General features: G+C 47.7%; 1 protein-coding gene across 1 annotated transcript in view; it reads left to right on the forward strand.

Annotated features, from left to right (window-relative positions):
- The window catches only part of LOC138259670 (pleckstrin homology domain-containing family B member 1-like), a 276,644-nt gene that overhangs the window by 248,265 nt on the left and 10,931 nt on the right, over positions 1-17,448 (forward strand). The window contains exon 4 of the mRNA XM_069207543.1: positions 17,135-17,255. Within this exon, the coding sequence (XP_069063644.1) occupies positions 17,135-17,255 (121 nt within the window). The remainder of the gene's footprint in view (positions 1-17,134; positions 17,256-17,448) is intronic.

A 17,448-nucleotide genomic window follows, 5' to 3' on the forward strand; every position in this document is an offset into this window, starting at 1 on the left:
TTCTTCAGTGCCTGCAGGGTGCAGGGAAGCAACTCCGCTACTTCTCTGGAGGTCCTCGTTATTTATCAAAATGCTGGCAGTCCTCTCAGGTTTTTGGAAGCAGAACGGCTGCAGGACAAGTTGTCTTTGGTGCAATTGTCGTGGACAGCAGTCAGGCTGCAGGTTGAGGCCAAGTCAGTTGTTGCACCTCAGTTCTTGCTTTTCATGGCTCTTCGGGTCCTTCTTCTTCTTTAATTCAGTGAGTGTGAAGTCCTGGTGTCAGGGGGTTCCCTAAGTGCTCAATTTAGGGATGTTAAGGGAAGTGAAGGGTAGTAGCGTTTAGGCTGCTTAACCCTGGGGTCACTATACCCCCTAGATGACCACTTCCTGTGGGGTTTGGGCACACAAGATGGTGGAAATTCAAATTTTGTGTTCTCTTCAAGCTGTCCATCCTAGAGGTGTGTCCAGCCTGGCAGTGCAACACTCCTCTGCATAGCTAATGTTCCCACCTGTCCTGGTGCCAATGGGCCACAAGGCAGGGGTTGACTCTCCTAGGTCTGGAGAAAACTGGGGGATCGCACACCAAAGGCGTCAGGGTTTTGAAGCCCCTGGCCTTGTTATGCAGATTTACTAGCCATCCTATTGGCGGAGGTGATAACACCTCCTGCTACCTCTTGCCAGAGAAGGCATTGTTTCTCACCTCAGAGAACAGAGGGACTCACCACCAGAGGTTCAGAAACTTGTCTGTGGTGGCAGGCTGGTAAAAACCAGTCAGTCACCACACTAGATTCAAGGTTTTAAGAGGCACCTCTAAGGGACCCTCGGGGGCATGTCATAATAATTCCAATATTGGCATAAGTATGCGTTTATTAAGACAAGTTGTTTGATACCAAACACCACTAGTTTCCGTGCAGCCATCATGTATCTGGGTCACTCAACATGCTATAAGATGGCTGTCCAGTCACGTGCTAAGTCTAGGAACAGAATTAGACATCACAGGGGCATATCTGCGTCATCACATGTATTATAATGCACCCTTCCTTAGGGCTCTTAAGGCGTGCTGTAGGGGTAACCTACATATAATGCATGTCGAGACTTTGTCATGGTACACAGTGTGTGTGTGTGTGTGTGTGTGTGTCCATGTCATGTTTTCATTCAGGGTTTGTACCATGACTCACAGTCTGCAATAGCAGGCTGTGTGCAATTTGTGTGTTGGTTCTTTAAGGTGGCAGAGGATATGCTGCAGCTCTTAAGGGGCCCTCATCAGTACCCATGCCCTAAGTACCACGGGTATCATTTACTAAGGACTTACAGGGGTGCTAAATTTCTGTGCCAGTTGTAAACAATTAGCTATACCTTCCTTTTAAGGAAAGAGCACGGGCACTGAGGTCTATTTAGCAGGTCTCAGTGCATTGTCAGAGTCAGAAACCAGCATGTAGTAGTTCTAAAAGCGGGCAAAAAGTGGAGGGCATCTGCAAAGAATTCCAGTTTCCTACACTCCCCACAAAGGAAAGCAGCGTTTGCAGTAATTCACTCTAACGAATGCTGCACGTATATTCCGCAATAGATAAGAAGCTTGATAGCGACGTTAAGAAGATTACAAACATTATGCATGAACTAATTGAACTGGAAGAGATAGATGCATTGGCAGGAATAGGTTCCTTATTTGGGTCTATTGGGAGCTGCTTGCCAAGGTAAGAGAGTGGTTGGTAATGTAGGTGGAGAAAAATGAATACTGCTTATAACTCCTCTCTTGGTTATACTATTCCGCATTGTATATGGGCTTATTTTCTGAAAATTTTAAAAGAGAATTTCATCAAGCAACTATGGGTACTAGAAACTGTTAGCAACAAGACAAAACAAGCATTTGCAATGCAATAGGTCTCACATTTGTTTGAGTTAGAGGTATTGGCATTGTAAATTCAGAACTGAACCTTTCTTGCAACATACATTGCTCAACTGTGCATCATAATTTTGTCATATGATTTCAGTGGCCCTGCATATAACTAAAGCACTTCCATTTACCTTCTTCCTCTATCTGCAGAAAATAATGAAAATGTTGCCATTTAGCATCCTAATTTACATCTGCCATGCTAATTCCAATAGATTGTCACTTTTACCACCCCACCATCAGAGTTGCTGGCTGGGTTACACAATTCCCCAAAAAAAGACACAAGACAGCCACAGAGGAGAAATAAACCAGAAGGGTCACCCAAATACATCAATAATGTTCAAACAGTCATAGTGTAATAAGGATGTTAAGTTGGCCTGAATCATGGTCATAGTTGTAATAAGGAGAGTTTATTAAAACATATACAATTACCATATAAACCTTTATCAGAATGTAACTTTTGGCATTAGACTGTAATGCTCAAAACAGCCCCTAGAGGGCACCATAACAAAAATATTATTTGTAAGAAACATGGTCATGTAGCCATATTGTTAGGCCCTAGAAGGTATAACCCCATGAAAAAAAAGGAGAAAGTAATGCAGTGTAATCATATACTTAGCCCATAGAGGCCTCTTTTAGGGTTAGCAGGCATACTGCAATGATATTACAAACAAGGCCTTTAAAACAAAATCTCTTCCAACTGCAAATCAAAGGTTCTAGTCATGAGAAAGCTTAAAAAATGCTGAATGGTGGGAGGGGTTATTATTTTGGGGTCCACACTAGCCCAGCGTGGGGACCCAGAGATAATGTAGACAGAAAGAGTGTCCACCCTCAAAACCACCATTCGCACCCATCACCAACTCATACGCACCACCAAAAGAGATCACTTCAAGACACGCCTTGACAACAACTCTCAAAACAGCAAAGAACTCTTCACCATCATCAATGTCCTTGCCAAACCCAAAGCCAGCAACATAGACCCCACACACACACAGCCCCTATGTGACGCCCTTTCCAACCACTTCCTCAACAAAATCCTGGACATCCACAACGGCTTCATACCACACACACCCACCACACACACCCCTCACTCACCCAACCCAACCCCCACTCATGACCCCCCACCACACTCTCCACCTGGACCCCCACCACACACGAAGAAACCGAAAAAACCATGAACTCCATCCACTCCGGTTCCCCGTCCGACCCCTGCCCACATCGCACCTACAACAAAGCTAGCCCAACCATCGCACCCATACTCTACAACATAATCAACTCCTCTTTCGACTCCGCCACCTACCCAGACCCCTGGAATCACACGGAAATCACTGCTCTCCTAAAAAAAAACAAGGTGACCCGGAGATCCTCTCCAACTACCGCCCCATCTCCCTCCTCCCTTTCCCCGCCAAGGTTTCAGAGAAATTTGTCAACGCCCGCCTATCCCACTTCCTCGAAGCAAACAACACTCTTGACCCCTCACAATCCGTGTTCCGCAAAAACCACAGCACGGAAACCGCCCTCATCGCATGCACTGATGACATCAGGACCAAAGTCGACAAAGGCGAGACCGTCGCACTCATCCTCCTAGACCTCTCCGCAGCCTTTGACACCGTCTGCCACAACACACTCCGCACACGCCTCCACAACATAGGAATTCGCCACAAAGCCTTAGACTGCTCACCTCCTTCCTCACCGACCGGACCCAGAGAGTCCACCTTCCACCCTTCCACTCCAACACTACCAAGATCACCTGCGGAGTTCCCCAAGGGTCCTCCCTCAGCCCCACACTCTTCAACATCTACATGATCCCCCTAGCCAACATCCTCCGAGCACACGGTATCACTATCCTCTCCTATGCAGTTGACACCTAACTCACCCCCTACGCCGGCACCACACTCAAACTCAAACTCCAGAGAATCCAGAACACAGCCGCACGCCTCGTCCTTGGCCTCCCCCGCCACAAACAAATCTCACCACACCTCAGATCCCTTCACTGGCTCCCCATAGACAAGAGAATCACATTCAAGATCCTCATCCACGCACACAAATCCCTCCAAAACACCGGCCCAACCTACCTCAATGAAAGAGTGAACTTCCACACTCCCACACGCAACCTCCGATCAGCTGACCTAGCCCTAACCACAGTCCCCCGCATCCAACGCACCACCACAGGAGGCAGGTCCTTCTCCTACCTCACCCCCAAAACCTGGAACTCCCTCCCCACCGACCTTCGCAAAACCAAAGACCTCCTGGTCTTCAGAAAGAACCTCAAGACATGGTTGTTCGATCAGTGACCCTCCCTGTCCCCCCTCTTGATTCCCCCCCCCAGCGCCTTGAGACCCTCACGGGTGAGTAGCGTTCTCTACAATTGTTTTTTGATTGATTGATTGAAGGTGGTCTATTGTCCCAGGAGACTACCACAGGCTGAGTAATAAGCAAAAATGCCCTGCAAAGCATTATGGGGCAAGTTTTCGTGCCACAAATATTATAATATGATGACTCTAATTCCTCAGAATGGCCCCTAGAGGATACAACAATAAAAGTAGCATTTGGAAGAAACGTGGTCATGTAACCATCCAGTCAACCCTTAGAAAGCATAACTGTAGGAGGCTGGCCTGGCTTATAGTGGGTACCTTGGGGTACTTACACCTTCTGCCAGGTCCAGTTATCCCTTATTAGTAGATTAGAGGTGTTCTAGCAGTTTAGGCTGATAGAGGTAGCTATAGCAGAACAGCTTAGGCTGAACTAGGAGATATGCAAAGTCCTACTCTACCACTTATATCATATAGCACTATATCAGAAGAAACACAATACTCAGAGTTACTATAAATAAAGGTACTTTATTTTAGTGACAATATGCCAAAAGTATCTCAGAGGATATACTCCCTTAGGAGGTAAGTAATATACACAAAATATATGCACACAAACCAAAATCAGGTAAGTAACAGTTAGAAACGTAGTGCAAACAATGTAGAATCACAATAGAATGCAATAGGGAGAAATAGGCCTAGGGGCAACACAAACCATATACTCCAAAAGTGGAATGCGAACCACGAATGGACCCCAGGCCTAGTGTAGTGTGTAGAGGGTCGCTGGGATTGTAAAAAAGCACTAAGGGTGTCCAAGATACCCCACCCCAAGACCCTGAAAAGTAGGAGTAAAGTTACTCTACTTCTCCAGAAAGACAGTAAAGTCGATATAGGGGATTTTGCAAGGACAACAACTGACTGCAAAACACTGAAGATGACTTCCTGGACCTGAGGACCTGTAAAGGAAGGGGACCAAGTCCAAGAGTCACGCAAGTGTCCGGGGGGGCAGGAGCCCACTAAAGCCCGGATGAAGGTGCCAAAGGGCTGCCTCTGGGTAGAAGAAGCCAAAGATTCTACAACAACAGAAGGCGCCCGGAACTTCTCCTTTGGTCAGATGATGTCCCACGGCGTGATGGAGGATGCAGAGTTGTTTCCACACAAAAAGACTGCAAACAAGCCTTGCTAGCTGCAAGAGTTGCGGTTGAGGATTTTGGGTGCTGCTAGGGCCCAGGAAGGACCAGGAGGTCGCCCCTTGGAGGAGGAGACAGAGGGGGTGCTCAGCAATACAGAGAGCCCATGCAGTAGCAGGCAGCACCTGTAGAAGCACCTAAACAGGCACATAGAAGATCTGAGGACAGTGGGCAACTCAGAGTCATAAAAGAGGGTGCCACGGCGATGGAGTCCAACTCAGTGAGTTGGGCAATGCAGGACAGAGTGCTGGGGACCTGGACTAGGCTGTTCACATAGGAAGTCTTGCAAAAGTGCACAGAAGCCCGAGCAGCTGCAGTTCCCGCAGTACATAGGATTACTGTCTGGCGTGGGGAGACAAGGACTTACCTCCACCAAATTTGGACAGAAGGGCCACTGGACTGTTGAAGACACTTGTACCCAGCTCCTGTGTTTCCATAGACCATGCTCGTCAGGATGAGAGGGGACCCAGAGGACCGGTGATGCAGAAGTTTGGTGCCTGCGTTGCCAGGGGGAAGATTCCGTCGACCCACAGGAGATTTCTTCTTGGCTTCCAGTGCAGGGTGAAGGCCGACAGCCCTCTGAGCATGCACCACTAGGAAACAGTCCGTAAAGCTAGCAGGATGAGGCGCTACAATGTTGCTGGTAGTCTTCTTGCTACTTTGTTGTGGTTATGCAGGCGTCCTGGAGCTGTCAGTGGTCGATCCTTGGCAGAAGTCAAAGAGGGAAGTGCAGAGTAACTCTGGTGAGCTCTTACATTCGTTATCTGGTGAAATGTCCACAGGAGAGACCCGAAATAGCCCACAGAGGAGGATTGGCTACCGAGAAAGTTAACCACCTATCAGGAGGGGTCTCTGAGGTCACCTGCTGGCACTGGCCACTCATAGCTGTCCATTGTGCCCTCACACCTCTGCATCCAAGATGGCAGAGGTCTGGGATACACTGGAAGAGCTCTGGGCACCTCCGTGGGGAGGTGCCTGTCAGGGGAATGGTCACTCTCCTTTCCTTTTTCCAGTTTCGTGCCAGAGCAGTGCTGGAGGATCCCTGAACCAGTGTAGACTGGCTTATGCAGAGGGGGCACGAACTGTGCCCTTCAAAGAATTTCAAGAGGCCAGGAGAGGCTACTCCTCCCAGGCCCTTCACACCTATTTCCAAAGGGAGAGGGTATAACACCCTCTCTCAGGGGAAATCCTTTGTTCTGCCTTCCTGGGACCAGGCTGCCCAGGCCCCAGGGGGGCAGAAACCTGACTGAGGGCTTGGCAGCAGCAGTAGCTGCAGTGGAGACCCCGGAAAGTTAATTTGGCAGTACCCGGGCTCTGTGCTGGAGACCCAGGGATGCATGGAAGTGTCCCCCCAATACCAGAATGGTATTGGGTGACAATTCCATGATCCTAGACATGTTACATGGCCATGTTTGGAGTTACCATTGTGACGCTACATATAGGTATTGACCTATATGTAGTGCACGCGTGTAATGGTGTCCCCACACTCACAAAGTCTGGGGAATTTGCCCTGACCAATGTGGGGGCATCTTGGCTAGTGCCAGGGTGCCCACACACTAAGTAACATTGCACCTAACCTTCACTAAGTGAGGGTTAGACATATAGGTGACTTATAGGTTACTTAAGTGCAGTGTAAAATGGCTGTGAAATAACATGGACGTTTCACACTGTGTAAGAATTGTCTGAGCTCCCTATGGGTGGCAAAAGAAATGCTGCAGCCCATAGGGATCTCTTGGAACCCCAATACCCTGGGTACCTAGGTACCATATACTAGAGAATTATAAGGGTGTTCCAGTGTGCCAATCAGAATTGGTAACATTAGTCACTAGCCTGCAGTGACAATTTTAAAAGCAGAGAGAGCTTAAACACTGAGGTTCTAGTTAGCAGAGCCTCAGTGATACAGTTAGGCACCTCACAGGGAACACATATAGGCCACAAACCTATGAGCCCTGGGGTCCTGGCTAGCAGGATCCCATTGACACATATCACACACACTGAAAACATAGGGGGTCATTCTGACCCTGGCGGTCGCGGATGACGGAAGCACCGCCAACAGGCTGGCGGTGCTTCATAGCCCATTCTGACCGCGGCGGTAAAGGGGTTCTGACCCCCTTACCGCCAGCCTGTTTCTGGCGGTTGTCACCGCCAGGAAGAGGCTGGCAGTAACGGGTGTCTTGGGGCCCCTGGGGACCCCTGCACCGCCCATGCCACTGGCATGGGCAGTGCAGGGGCCCCCGAACAGGGCCCCGGCCGGCTTTTCACTGTCTGCCTAGCAGACAGTGAAAAGCACGACGGGTGCTAATGCACCCGTCGCACGGCCGCAACACCGCCGGCTCCATTAGGAGCCGGCTTCTGTGTTGCAGCCCTCCTTCCCGCTGGGCCGGCGGGCGCTAACATGGTTAGCGCCCTCCTGCCCAGCAGGTCTTTTGGCTCACACAGGCTGAGTTATGAGCAAAAATGTTTTGTAAAGGTAATGCCCTGCAATGCATTATGGGGCATGTTTCCTTGCCATGAATATGTTAGTATATTGACTTAACTGTAATGCTTAGAACAGCCCATAGATGACACCTCATTGAAAATAGTTTTTGTAAGAAACGTGGGGGGTCATTCTGACCCTGGCGGTAGACTACCGCCAGGCCAACGACCGCGGATGCACCGCCAACAGGCTGGCGGTGCATCTATGGGCATTCTGACCGCGGTCAGAAACGGAAAACCGGCGGTGTCCCGCCGGTTTCCCGCTGCCCTGGGGAATCCTCCATGGCGGCGCTGCAGGCAGCGCCGCCATGGGGATTCCGACCCCCTTACCGCCAGCCTGGCTCTGGCGGTTTTGACCGCCAGAACCTGGCTGGCGGTAACGGGTGTCGCGGGGCCCCTGGGGCCCCTGCAGTGCCCATGCCACTGGCATGGGCACTGCAGGGGCCCCCTAACAGGGCCCCACCAAGATTTTCAGTGTCTGCCAAGCAGACACTGAAACTCGCGATGGGTGCAACTGCACCCGTCGCACCCCTTCCACTCCGCCGGCTCCATTCGGAGCCGGCATCCTCATGGAAGGGGGTTTCCCGCTGAGCAGGCGGGCGGCCTTCTGGCTGTCGTCCGCCAGCCCAGCGGGAAACTCAGAATTACCGCGGCGGTCTTCTGACCGCGCAGCGGTATTCTGACGGCGGGACTTTGGCGGGCGGCCTCCGCCGCCCGCCAAAGTCAGAATGACCCCCATGGTCATGTAGCTATATAGTTAGCCCCTAGAGGACATAACCACACAGTTTAACCATATATTTAGCCCCTAGAGGGCATAGTGGATTACACATTTCGGGGGTAACAGGCATGTAGCAATGATATTACAAACACAGCCCTTAACACACAAGCTATTCCCAGCTGTAATACTTAGTTTCATCCATGAGAGTGCTTAAAAAGAAACTGATTGGTAGGAGGGCTTATTATTTTGGTGTCCCCATTAACCTAGTGTGAAGACCGAGAGATGTCCCAGACAGAGTGCATCGTGCTAAATGTTTTGGTGGTAATCCCATTGGTCTAGGACCACCACAAGCTGAGTTATGAGTTAAACCTTTTTTGTACAAGTAATGCCCTGCAAAGCATTATAGGGCACGTTTCCCGAGTGCAGTAACTATTGTAGTATTGGCTCTCCTGCTGTGAGGGGAAAACCGCTTTCTCTTTGAGAATTTCTGTTTTACGTAAAGCATTTACCGATTTCAAGTGTTTTAAGGGGAGAGCCACAAGAAATGACTCTGACTAGGTAACTGTGAACAATGTGATCAGCGCCTCAATACCTTCCATCATGTTCACGCTCTTCTGCCTGTTGCACCGTGAGCGCCATAGTCGCCATGCAGCATTAAGGGGAGAGACAAAAGAAAAAAATAGTTTGCCCACGCTAAAGTATATAGGCAATTCCAATAATACATGTAACTGGGGAAGTCTGCAAGGCGTGACAAAAATAGCCTCAAGGCGGGACAAACGTAAGGCATTTAGCAATGACCTCAAGTGATTTTTGAAAGGCAAGCCCAGGAATGAATGAAAGTGATGGTCGTGAGATGGGTGTCGGTAAAAGCCCACAATACTTACAATGGGTCAAAGCACTTGTGCGCTTGACCTAAAAAAGAATGGCTCTGTGAGTGAATATTGTGGAGTAGTTTTTTATATTCTGCAGTGTTTTAGTATGTCTGCCTACAGGTTGGGTAACTTTATTCAAAGGGGAGACTTATTGGCTTTGCCAATATTTGTTGTTAAATTGGTCTGAGGAGGCATCTTACACCTAAATTACCAGTGGCATGATAAATTGTAAAGCTTTGAGGAGGTCAATCCACTTCTCTGTAAGTGGTGTAGTGTTTGGGTTTTTACATTTTGATTTTCTTTTTGATTAAGCGCTCTGATTCGTCAAACGTGACTGTATCAAAAACAAAGACCGGAAAGGTCCTAGAACACATGCAGCAATAAAAGCAAAGCCCTACTCCAGCCCTAGCATCGTCACCCGAGCATGAAAACTTAAAACGACACGCACTACAGAAAATCAGCTGTTGGGCTGAGAGAGCAATTACAACTCTGAACATACCTATAAATACCAACACGGATAAAAGCAATCAATGCCCTCTAACTGGATCATATCTGAGGCTTCTGTAGTTTGAAATACCTCTGCTCAATCGAGAATCTTTCGGGCCCCCCTTTGCTGCAAAAAACAAAAGCATCCGCTAGAAAGAACAGAAAGCATTCCTCCAGACCCTGCCTACCGCGACTGAATAAAGGTTTGTTAACAAACAATAGGGCTGGGGCTCAGCAGCTCTTTGAATTCCTCTGATATGATGGAAGTCGATGCTATTCTGAAGTGTCGAGATGGCAGGGAAGAAAGAATTCTCCCAGCAAAAACAAAGGCAAGGGGCACAAGCTGTCATTTTATGAAGCAAAAGTCACTTATAAATATTTATTGGACTCCAACTCCAAGGTGCTTCGGGGACAAAAGCATGGCAAAAGTGGGCTTTTTCAGACGAACGGAAGGGAAGCCCGTGAGTTGAAGTTCGACAGACACATCTGGAAAAAAAATTAAAAAAGGAAGAGGAACAAACGACATACTGCCACGAAGTGCAAGGCGGCGAGGCAAAAGAAAACAAGATTAATCATACACATAATTTAAATGTAATCTTAGAGCTCGAAAAATAATTTACGGGCAAGCCATCTTAAAATAATACAAGCGTACACAACTCGCATTAACACATGGGTCGTGTTTTACCGTGCCCTTTAAAAAATATGCATGAGAAACTGAATCATGTTTACACAAAATAAAATAGTGAACGGAGAGCAACAGCCAGCGCGCACAGTGATGAAAAGAATAAGCTTTCTTTTTGAACATTTACAGCAGCTTTACAGGTTTTAAAGGACAGATCATTATAATGTTTGCATTAGGTGACACGATAACGCTAGCTATAATCCTGCTCCTTAAAAACAACCACCATGCTGATTCGCAAGTCATCTTGAAAAAATTCTAACTTAAACAACTCGTATAAACACATGAGTCACATGGGTCATGTTTTATCGTCACCTTTACAAAGTATGCACAAAAAACGGAATCATGTTTACACAAAAGAAAAAGAGTGAGGGGAGAGCAAGCTGGCCTTGAAATAGAAAGCCCCCCTCTTTTTATTATGTTTGCAGAGACAGCTAGTGGGGAGGAGGGAATAAACAAGCACACACAGTGTTGAGAAACAGGCATATGCTAAAACAAAGTCCCTTACAGAAGAGATAAACAGGAAATAGCCTAATTAGACAGTGGTTTGTGCTGTTCCCAAAGAGAAAAAGGCAGAACAAGGAAGCAGAACTGACCACTAGCAAGCAAGGATTTTTGAAGAACATTTGCAACTAACAAATGAAAATGCTGGAACTCACAGTATAGTATACTTAAAAGAATACAGCAGGTAGAAGGTTAACGCTCGACCTAAAAAAGAAAGAGGCTTTACGTAAAATTTAAAGTGGTGCAAAGCAGTCTTTATGACACATTGAAGGATCTGAGAAAATCTAAATCGAAGAATTCAAAATTAAATTAATGTTTTCATGTAATAAAGATGTAGAATGATGATTTAGAACTTATCAGACGGGGGTTTTGAGAGCATTTTTCCTTTTGTTTACTTTAAATATGTCAGAAACTGAGCTTACGCTAACATTGCCTGTGTTTAAACTGTCCTTCATCTTGAAAGGATATCATAACACACCATGTGATGAATAGTGCTGTTGTTTTTGTTCTAAATGAAGAAATACAAGTTTAAACTAATAAACAGAAAATGTTCCCAGAGGTTTTTGACCACATTGTACCTAACCAAGGGCATCCTAACCGTCCCAGGCTATCATACATACAATTTATCAAATAATATGTTTGAATACATTTGAAAATGACTATATCCAATGTAATAGTACTATGGGAGAAACTTCAAATGTTTCTTCTTGCTTGCTTCTCATTGGTGCATATTCTGAGTACCATGTAATGGTGTAGTAATGTATGAAAACCATTGTCTAAAATCATACAAAAACTAATTTTCCCCTGTACTTCGGACCCCCAAATTCCCATTTTTATGAGGTGAATCTATGCCGGATTTTTCATAGAACTTTGCTGATTTGTATTTATGATTTGTATGCTTTCCTTCTACACTTACTCATGGTCCATTTGATGCATTTTGCCTATGAATCCTTTTATAAGCTAATGAAACTTTAACACGCATCTGTTATTCTTACTGAGACTATCACAGCTCTGATTATTGAAAGTGATTGTGCATGCATTTGAGATGGTTCCATTCGGAGAGAACCAAAGTTTGTAAAGGGACTACACTGCTCCGGGTCTAAGCCGTTGGTGTGGTTTGGCATGTTTATCAAAGGATGGTTTGTGCGCCGACAGTGGAGCTAAGGGTAAATATGCACGCCAGAGGCTTGAGATGCATATATATGTTTTGAAATGTGACACACTGGAAGATGTATATAGAATGATGACAATGTGAGAAATGTTTAGAGTCATATTTACATGCTTGTTGTCAACTCTAATTGAACAAGGGATTAAATAAATATGATCAATTAAGTAAATCAAAATTAAATATAGCTACAATGGGGGTCATTCTGACCTTGGCGGTCCATGACCGCCATGGCGGACTGCGGCGGATGCACCGCCAACAGGCTGGCGGTGCTTCCTGGGCGATTCTGACCGCGGCGGTAAAGCTGCGGTCAGAAAAGGGGAGCCAGCGGTTTCCCGACGGTTTCCCGCTGGCCCAGGGAACCCGCCATGGCGGCGCTGCTTGCAGCACAGCCATGGGGATTCCGACCCCCTTACCGCCAGCCTGTTTCTGGCGGTGTCCACCGCCGGAACCAGGATGGCGGGAACGGGTGCCGTGGGGCCCCTGGGGGCCCCTGCACTGCCCATGCCACTGGCATGGGCAGTGCAGGGGCCCCCTAACAGGGCCCCACAATGATTTTCACTGTCTGCTTAGCAGACAGTGAAAATCGCAACGGGTGCCACTGCACCCGTCGCACCCCTTCAACTCCGCCGGCTCCATTCCGAGCCAGCTTCATTGTTGAAGGGGCTGTCCCGCTGGGCCGGCCGGCGGTCTTCTGGCGGTCGTCTGCCAGCCCAGCGGGAAAGCCGGAATGACCGCCGCGGTCTTTTGACCGCGGTGCGGTCTTTCGGCGGGAACCACTTGGCGGGCGGCGACCGCCGACCGCCGCGGTCAGAATGACCGCCGACCGCCGCGGTCAGAATGACCGCCAATGTGAGCTGAGAACACACCCTCTTCATAAAAAGGTACAAAACAACAGACTGACTTATTGATGTCAATTATATTTTTTCAATAACGGTGACTGCCATGTGCAAATTAAACAGGAACATGTAAGATCTTTCCAACTTTGCCCAAACGGCATAGGTGACTTAGGGCTAGATGGACTAAACCATTTTCCAGTTACAAACCCTTTGACAAACCCTATGGTTCAATAAATACTTTCGAACAATTCATTCTAAATAGCAAAGAGAAGGGGGGCATAAATTTGGTTCTCCCATCACATCTGCAATTCACAAATAAATGTATCAATGATTTGTGCCCCAATTGCATTATAAAACTGTTAATAAGTTACCAACTCTACAAATGAGGCATACAAACTAGTTGCATAAGGGGAGCTCTTCCAGTTGGGAGCCTCCTCTTTGTGAACTGTGTTAGGCACCCTCACTGGGCCCACTACCTGCTCCTCCCCGAAGTCTTCACTAATGGGAATTTTCTTTTGAAAGCAGTGCCATTTGTTTTTAGGAAACATGGAATGGTTTAAATTCAAAAGTTTTCCATTAGTGAATGCAAACGCTCTCATGGTCGCCTGCTGTTCTTTGCAGGTTACCATCCCTGTGTTTGTAGTCAATCAGAGTGGGTCGTAAATAGCAACCTGCCTGTAGGAGGCTGGACTGGCTTGTAGTGAGTACCAAGGGGTACTTGCACCTTGCACCAGGCCCAGTTATCCCTTATTAGTGTATAGGGTGTCTAGCAGCTTAGGCTGATAGATAATGGTAGCTTAGCAGAGCAGCTTAGGCTGAACTAGGAGACGTGTGAAGCTACTACAGTACCACTTAGTGTCATATGCACAATATCATAAGAAAACACAATACACAGTTATACTAAAAATAAAGGTACTTTATTTTTATGACAATATACCAAAGTATCTTAGAGTGTACCCTCAGTGAGAGGATAGGAAATATACACAAGATATATATACACAATAGCAAAAATATGCAGTATAGTCTTAGAAAACAGTGCAAACAATGTATAGTTACAATAGGATGCAATGGGGACACATAGGGATAGGGGCAACACAAACCATATACTCCAAAAGTGGAATGCGAACCATGAATGGACCCCAAACCTATGTGACCTTGTAGAGGGTCGCTGGGACTATTAGAAAATAGTGAGAGTTAGAAAAATAACCCTCCCAAGACCCTGAAAAGTGAGTGCAAAGTGCACTAAAGTTCCCCTAAGGACAAAGAAGTCGTGTTAGAGGAATAATGCAGGAAAGACACAAACCAACAATGCAACAACGCTGGATTTCCAATCTGGGGTACCTGTGGAACAAGGGGACCAAGTCCAAAAGTCACAAGCAAGTCGGAGATGGGCAGATGCCCAGGAAATGCCAGCTGCGGGTGCAAAGAAGCTTCTGGACAGAAGAAGCTGCAGTATCTGTAGGAACACAAAGGGCTAGAGACTTCCCCTTTGGAGGAGGGATCCCTCTCGCCTTGTAGAGTCGTGCAGAAGTGTTTTCCCGCCGAAAGAACGCCAACAAGCCTTGCTAGCTGCAAATCATGCAGTTAGCATTTTTGGACGCTGCTGTGGCCCAGGAGGGACCAGGAGGTCGCAAATTGGACCAGGAGGTAGAGGGGACGTCGAGCAAGACAAGGAGTCCTCTTAGCAGCAGGTAGCACCCGGAGAAGTGCCAGAAACAGGCACTACAAGGATGCATGAAACAGTGCTCACCCGAAGTTACACAAAGGAGTCCCACGTCGCCGGAGACCAACTTAGAAAGTCGTGCAATGCAGGTTAGAGTGCCGTGGACCCAGGCTTGGCTGTGCACAAAGGATTTCCGCCGCAAGTGCACAGGGGCCGGAGTAGCTGCAAAAGTTGTGGTTCCCAGCAATGCCGTCTAGCGAGGTGAGGCAAGGACTTACCTCCACCAAACTTGGACTGAAGAGTCACTGGACTGTGGGGGTCACTTGGACAGAGTTGCTGGATTCGAGGGACCTCGCTCGTCGTGCTGAGAGGAGACCCAAGGGACCGGTAATGCAGCTTTTTGGTGCCTGCGGTTGCAGGGGGAAGATTCCGTCGACCCACGGGAGATTTCTTCGGAGCTTCTAGTGCAGAGAGGAGGCAGACTACCCCCACAGCATGCACCACCAGGAAAACAGTCGAGAAGGCGGCAGGATCAGCGTTACAGAGTTGCAGTAGTCGTCTTTGCTACTATGTTGCAGGTTTGCAGGCTTCCAGCGCGGTCAGCAGTCGATTCCTTGGCAGAAGGTGAAGAGAGAGATGCAGAGGAACTCGGATGAGCTCTTGCATTCGTTATCTAAAGTTTCCCCAGAGACAGAGACCCTAAATAGCCAGAAAAGAGGGTTTGGCTACCTAGGAGAGAGGATAGGCTACTAACACCTGAAGGAGCTTATCAGAAGGAGTCTCTGACGTCACCTGGTGGCACTGGCCACTCAGAGCAGTCCAGTGTGCCAGCAGCACCTCTGTTTCCAAGATGGCAGAGGTCTGGAGCACACTGGAGGAGCTCTGGACACCTCCCAGGGGAGGTGCAGGTCAGGGGAGTGGTCACTCCCCTTTCCTTTGTCCAGTTTCGCGCCAGAGCAGAGCTAAGGGGTCTCCTGAACCGGTGTAGACTGGCTTATGCAGAATTGGGCACATCTGTGCCCAAGAAAGCATTTCCAGAGGCTGGGGGAGGCTACTCCTCCCCTGCCTTCACACCATTTTCCAAAGGGAGAGGGTGTAACACCCTCTCTCAGAGGAAGTCCTTTGTTCTGCCATCCTGGGCCAGGCCTGGCTGGACCCCAGGAGGGCAGATGCCTGTCTGAGGGGTTGGCAGCAGCAGCAGCTGCAGTGAAACCCCAGGAAGGGCAGTTTGGCAGTACCAGGGTCTGGGCTACAGACCACTGGGATCATGGGATTGTGCCAACTATGCCAGGATGGCATAGAGGGGGCAATTCCATGATCATAGACATGTTACATGGCCATATTCGGAGTTACCATTGTGAAGCTACATATAGGTAGTGACCTATATGTAGTACACGCGTGTAATGGTGTCCCCGCACTCACAAAGTCCAGGGAATTGGCCCTGAACAATGTGGGGGCACCTTGGCTAGTGCCAGGGTGCCCTCACACTAAGTAACTTTGCACCTAACCTTTACCAGGTAAAGGTTAGACATATAGGTGACTTATAAGTTACTTAAGTGCAGTGTAAAATGGCTGTGAAATAACGTGGACGTTATTTCACTCAGGCTGCAGTGGCAGGCCTGTGTAAGAATTGTCAGAGCTCCCTATGGGTGGGAAAAGAAATGCTGCAGCCCATAGGGATCTCCTGGAACCCCAATACCCTGGGTACCTCAGTACCATATACTAGGGAATTATAAGGGTGTTCCAGTAAGCCAATGTAAATTGGTAAAATTGGTCACTAGCCTGTTAGTGACAATTTGAAAGAAATGAGAGAGCATAACCACTGAGGTTCTGGTTAGCAGAGCCTCAGTGAGACAGTTAGGCACCACACAGGGAACACATACATATAGGCCACAAACTTATGAGCACTGGGGTCCTGACTAGCAGGGTCCCAGTGACACATAACAAACATACTGAAAACATAGGGTTTTCACTATGAGCACTGGGCCCTGGCTAGCAGGATCCCAGTGAGACAGTGAAAACACCCTGACATACACTCACAAACAGGCCAAAAGTGGGGGTAACAAGGCTAGAAAGAGGCTACTTTCTCACACTGCCTAATTGACATTTATTAGGCAAGTTATTCTGCAAGCCCTTGAGAGTGGTCATTTTCTGATGTGGCTTAATAATACCTATGTCGCGTCGCAAAAAAAGGCCACAGGAAAAGGTGCACAATTTGCAACCTGCAACAATATTGCGACGTCTTTTTTTTAGAGATTGGAATGTAGATCCCCTGCGCACCGCTTATCATTCTGTTTGATCAGTCTATTGTTAATGTTTACAGTTTTAAGAACTCTAAGCCAAAGCTTCCATGTCCTTTTTCAGAGTTTGTCCCATGGTCCCCTTTCTCCAGGAAGCTGTAAACTCCATATTGACTCTCCCTTGAAGAGATGCTGCTGGAAGGAATCTGGATCCCCATACAGAGAGAAGAGCCAGACATGGGAAGGTAATGGATGACCTCTTACTCTCTGTTGCTCTTTGACGCAGTTTTGTACTGATTTGTAGCATGTGTATAGGGCCTAATATCACTTGTATGACCTCAAAATGTGTTCCAGTATTATCTGCCTAGCTTTATTTGTATGGTTGTATGAGTAGGACAGAATATTTTTGTAGTGTGACTTAAGTAGGAAGTGGGAGCT

This window comes from Pleurodeles waltl, chromosome 9 (assembly GCF_031143425.1).
Source record: "Pleurodeles waltl isolate 20211129_DDA chromosome 9, aPleWal1.hap1.20221129, whole genome shotgun sequence".
Lineage (NCBI taxonomy): Eukaryota > Metazoa > Chordata > Amphibia > Caudata > Salamandridae > Pleurodeles > Pleurodeles waltl.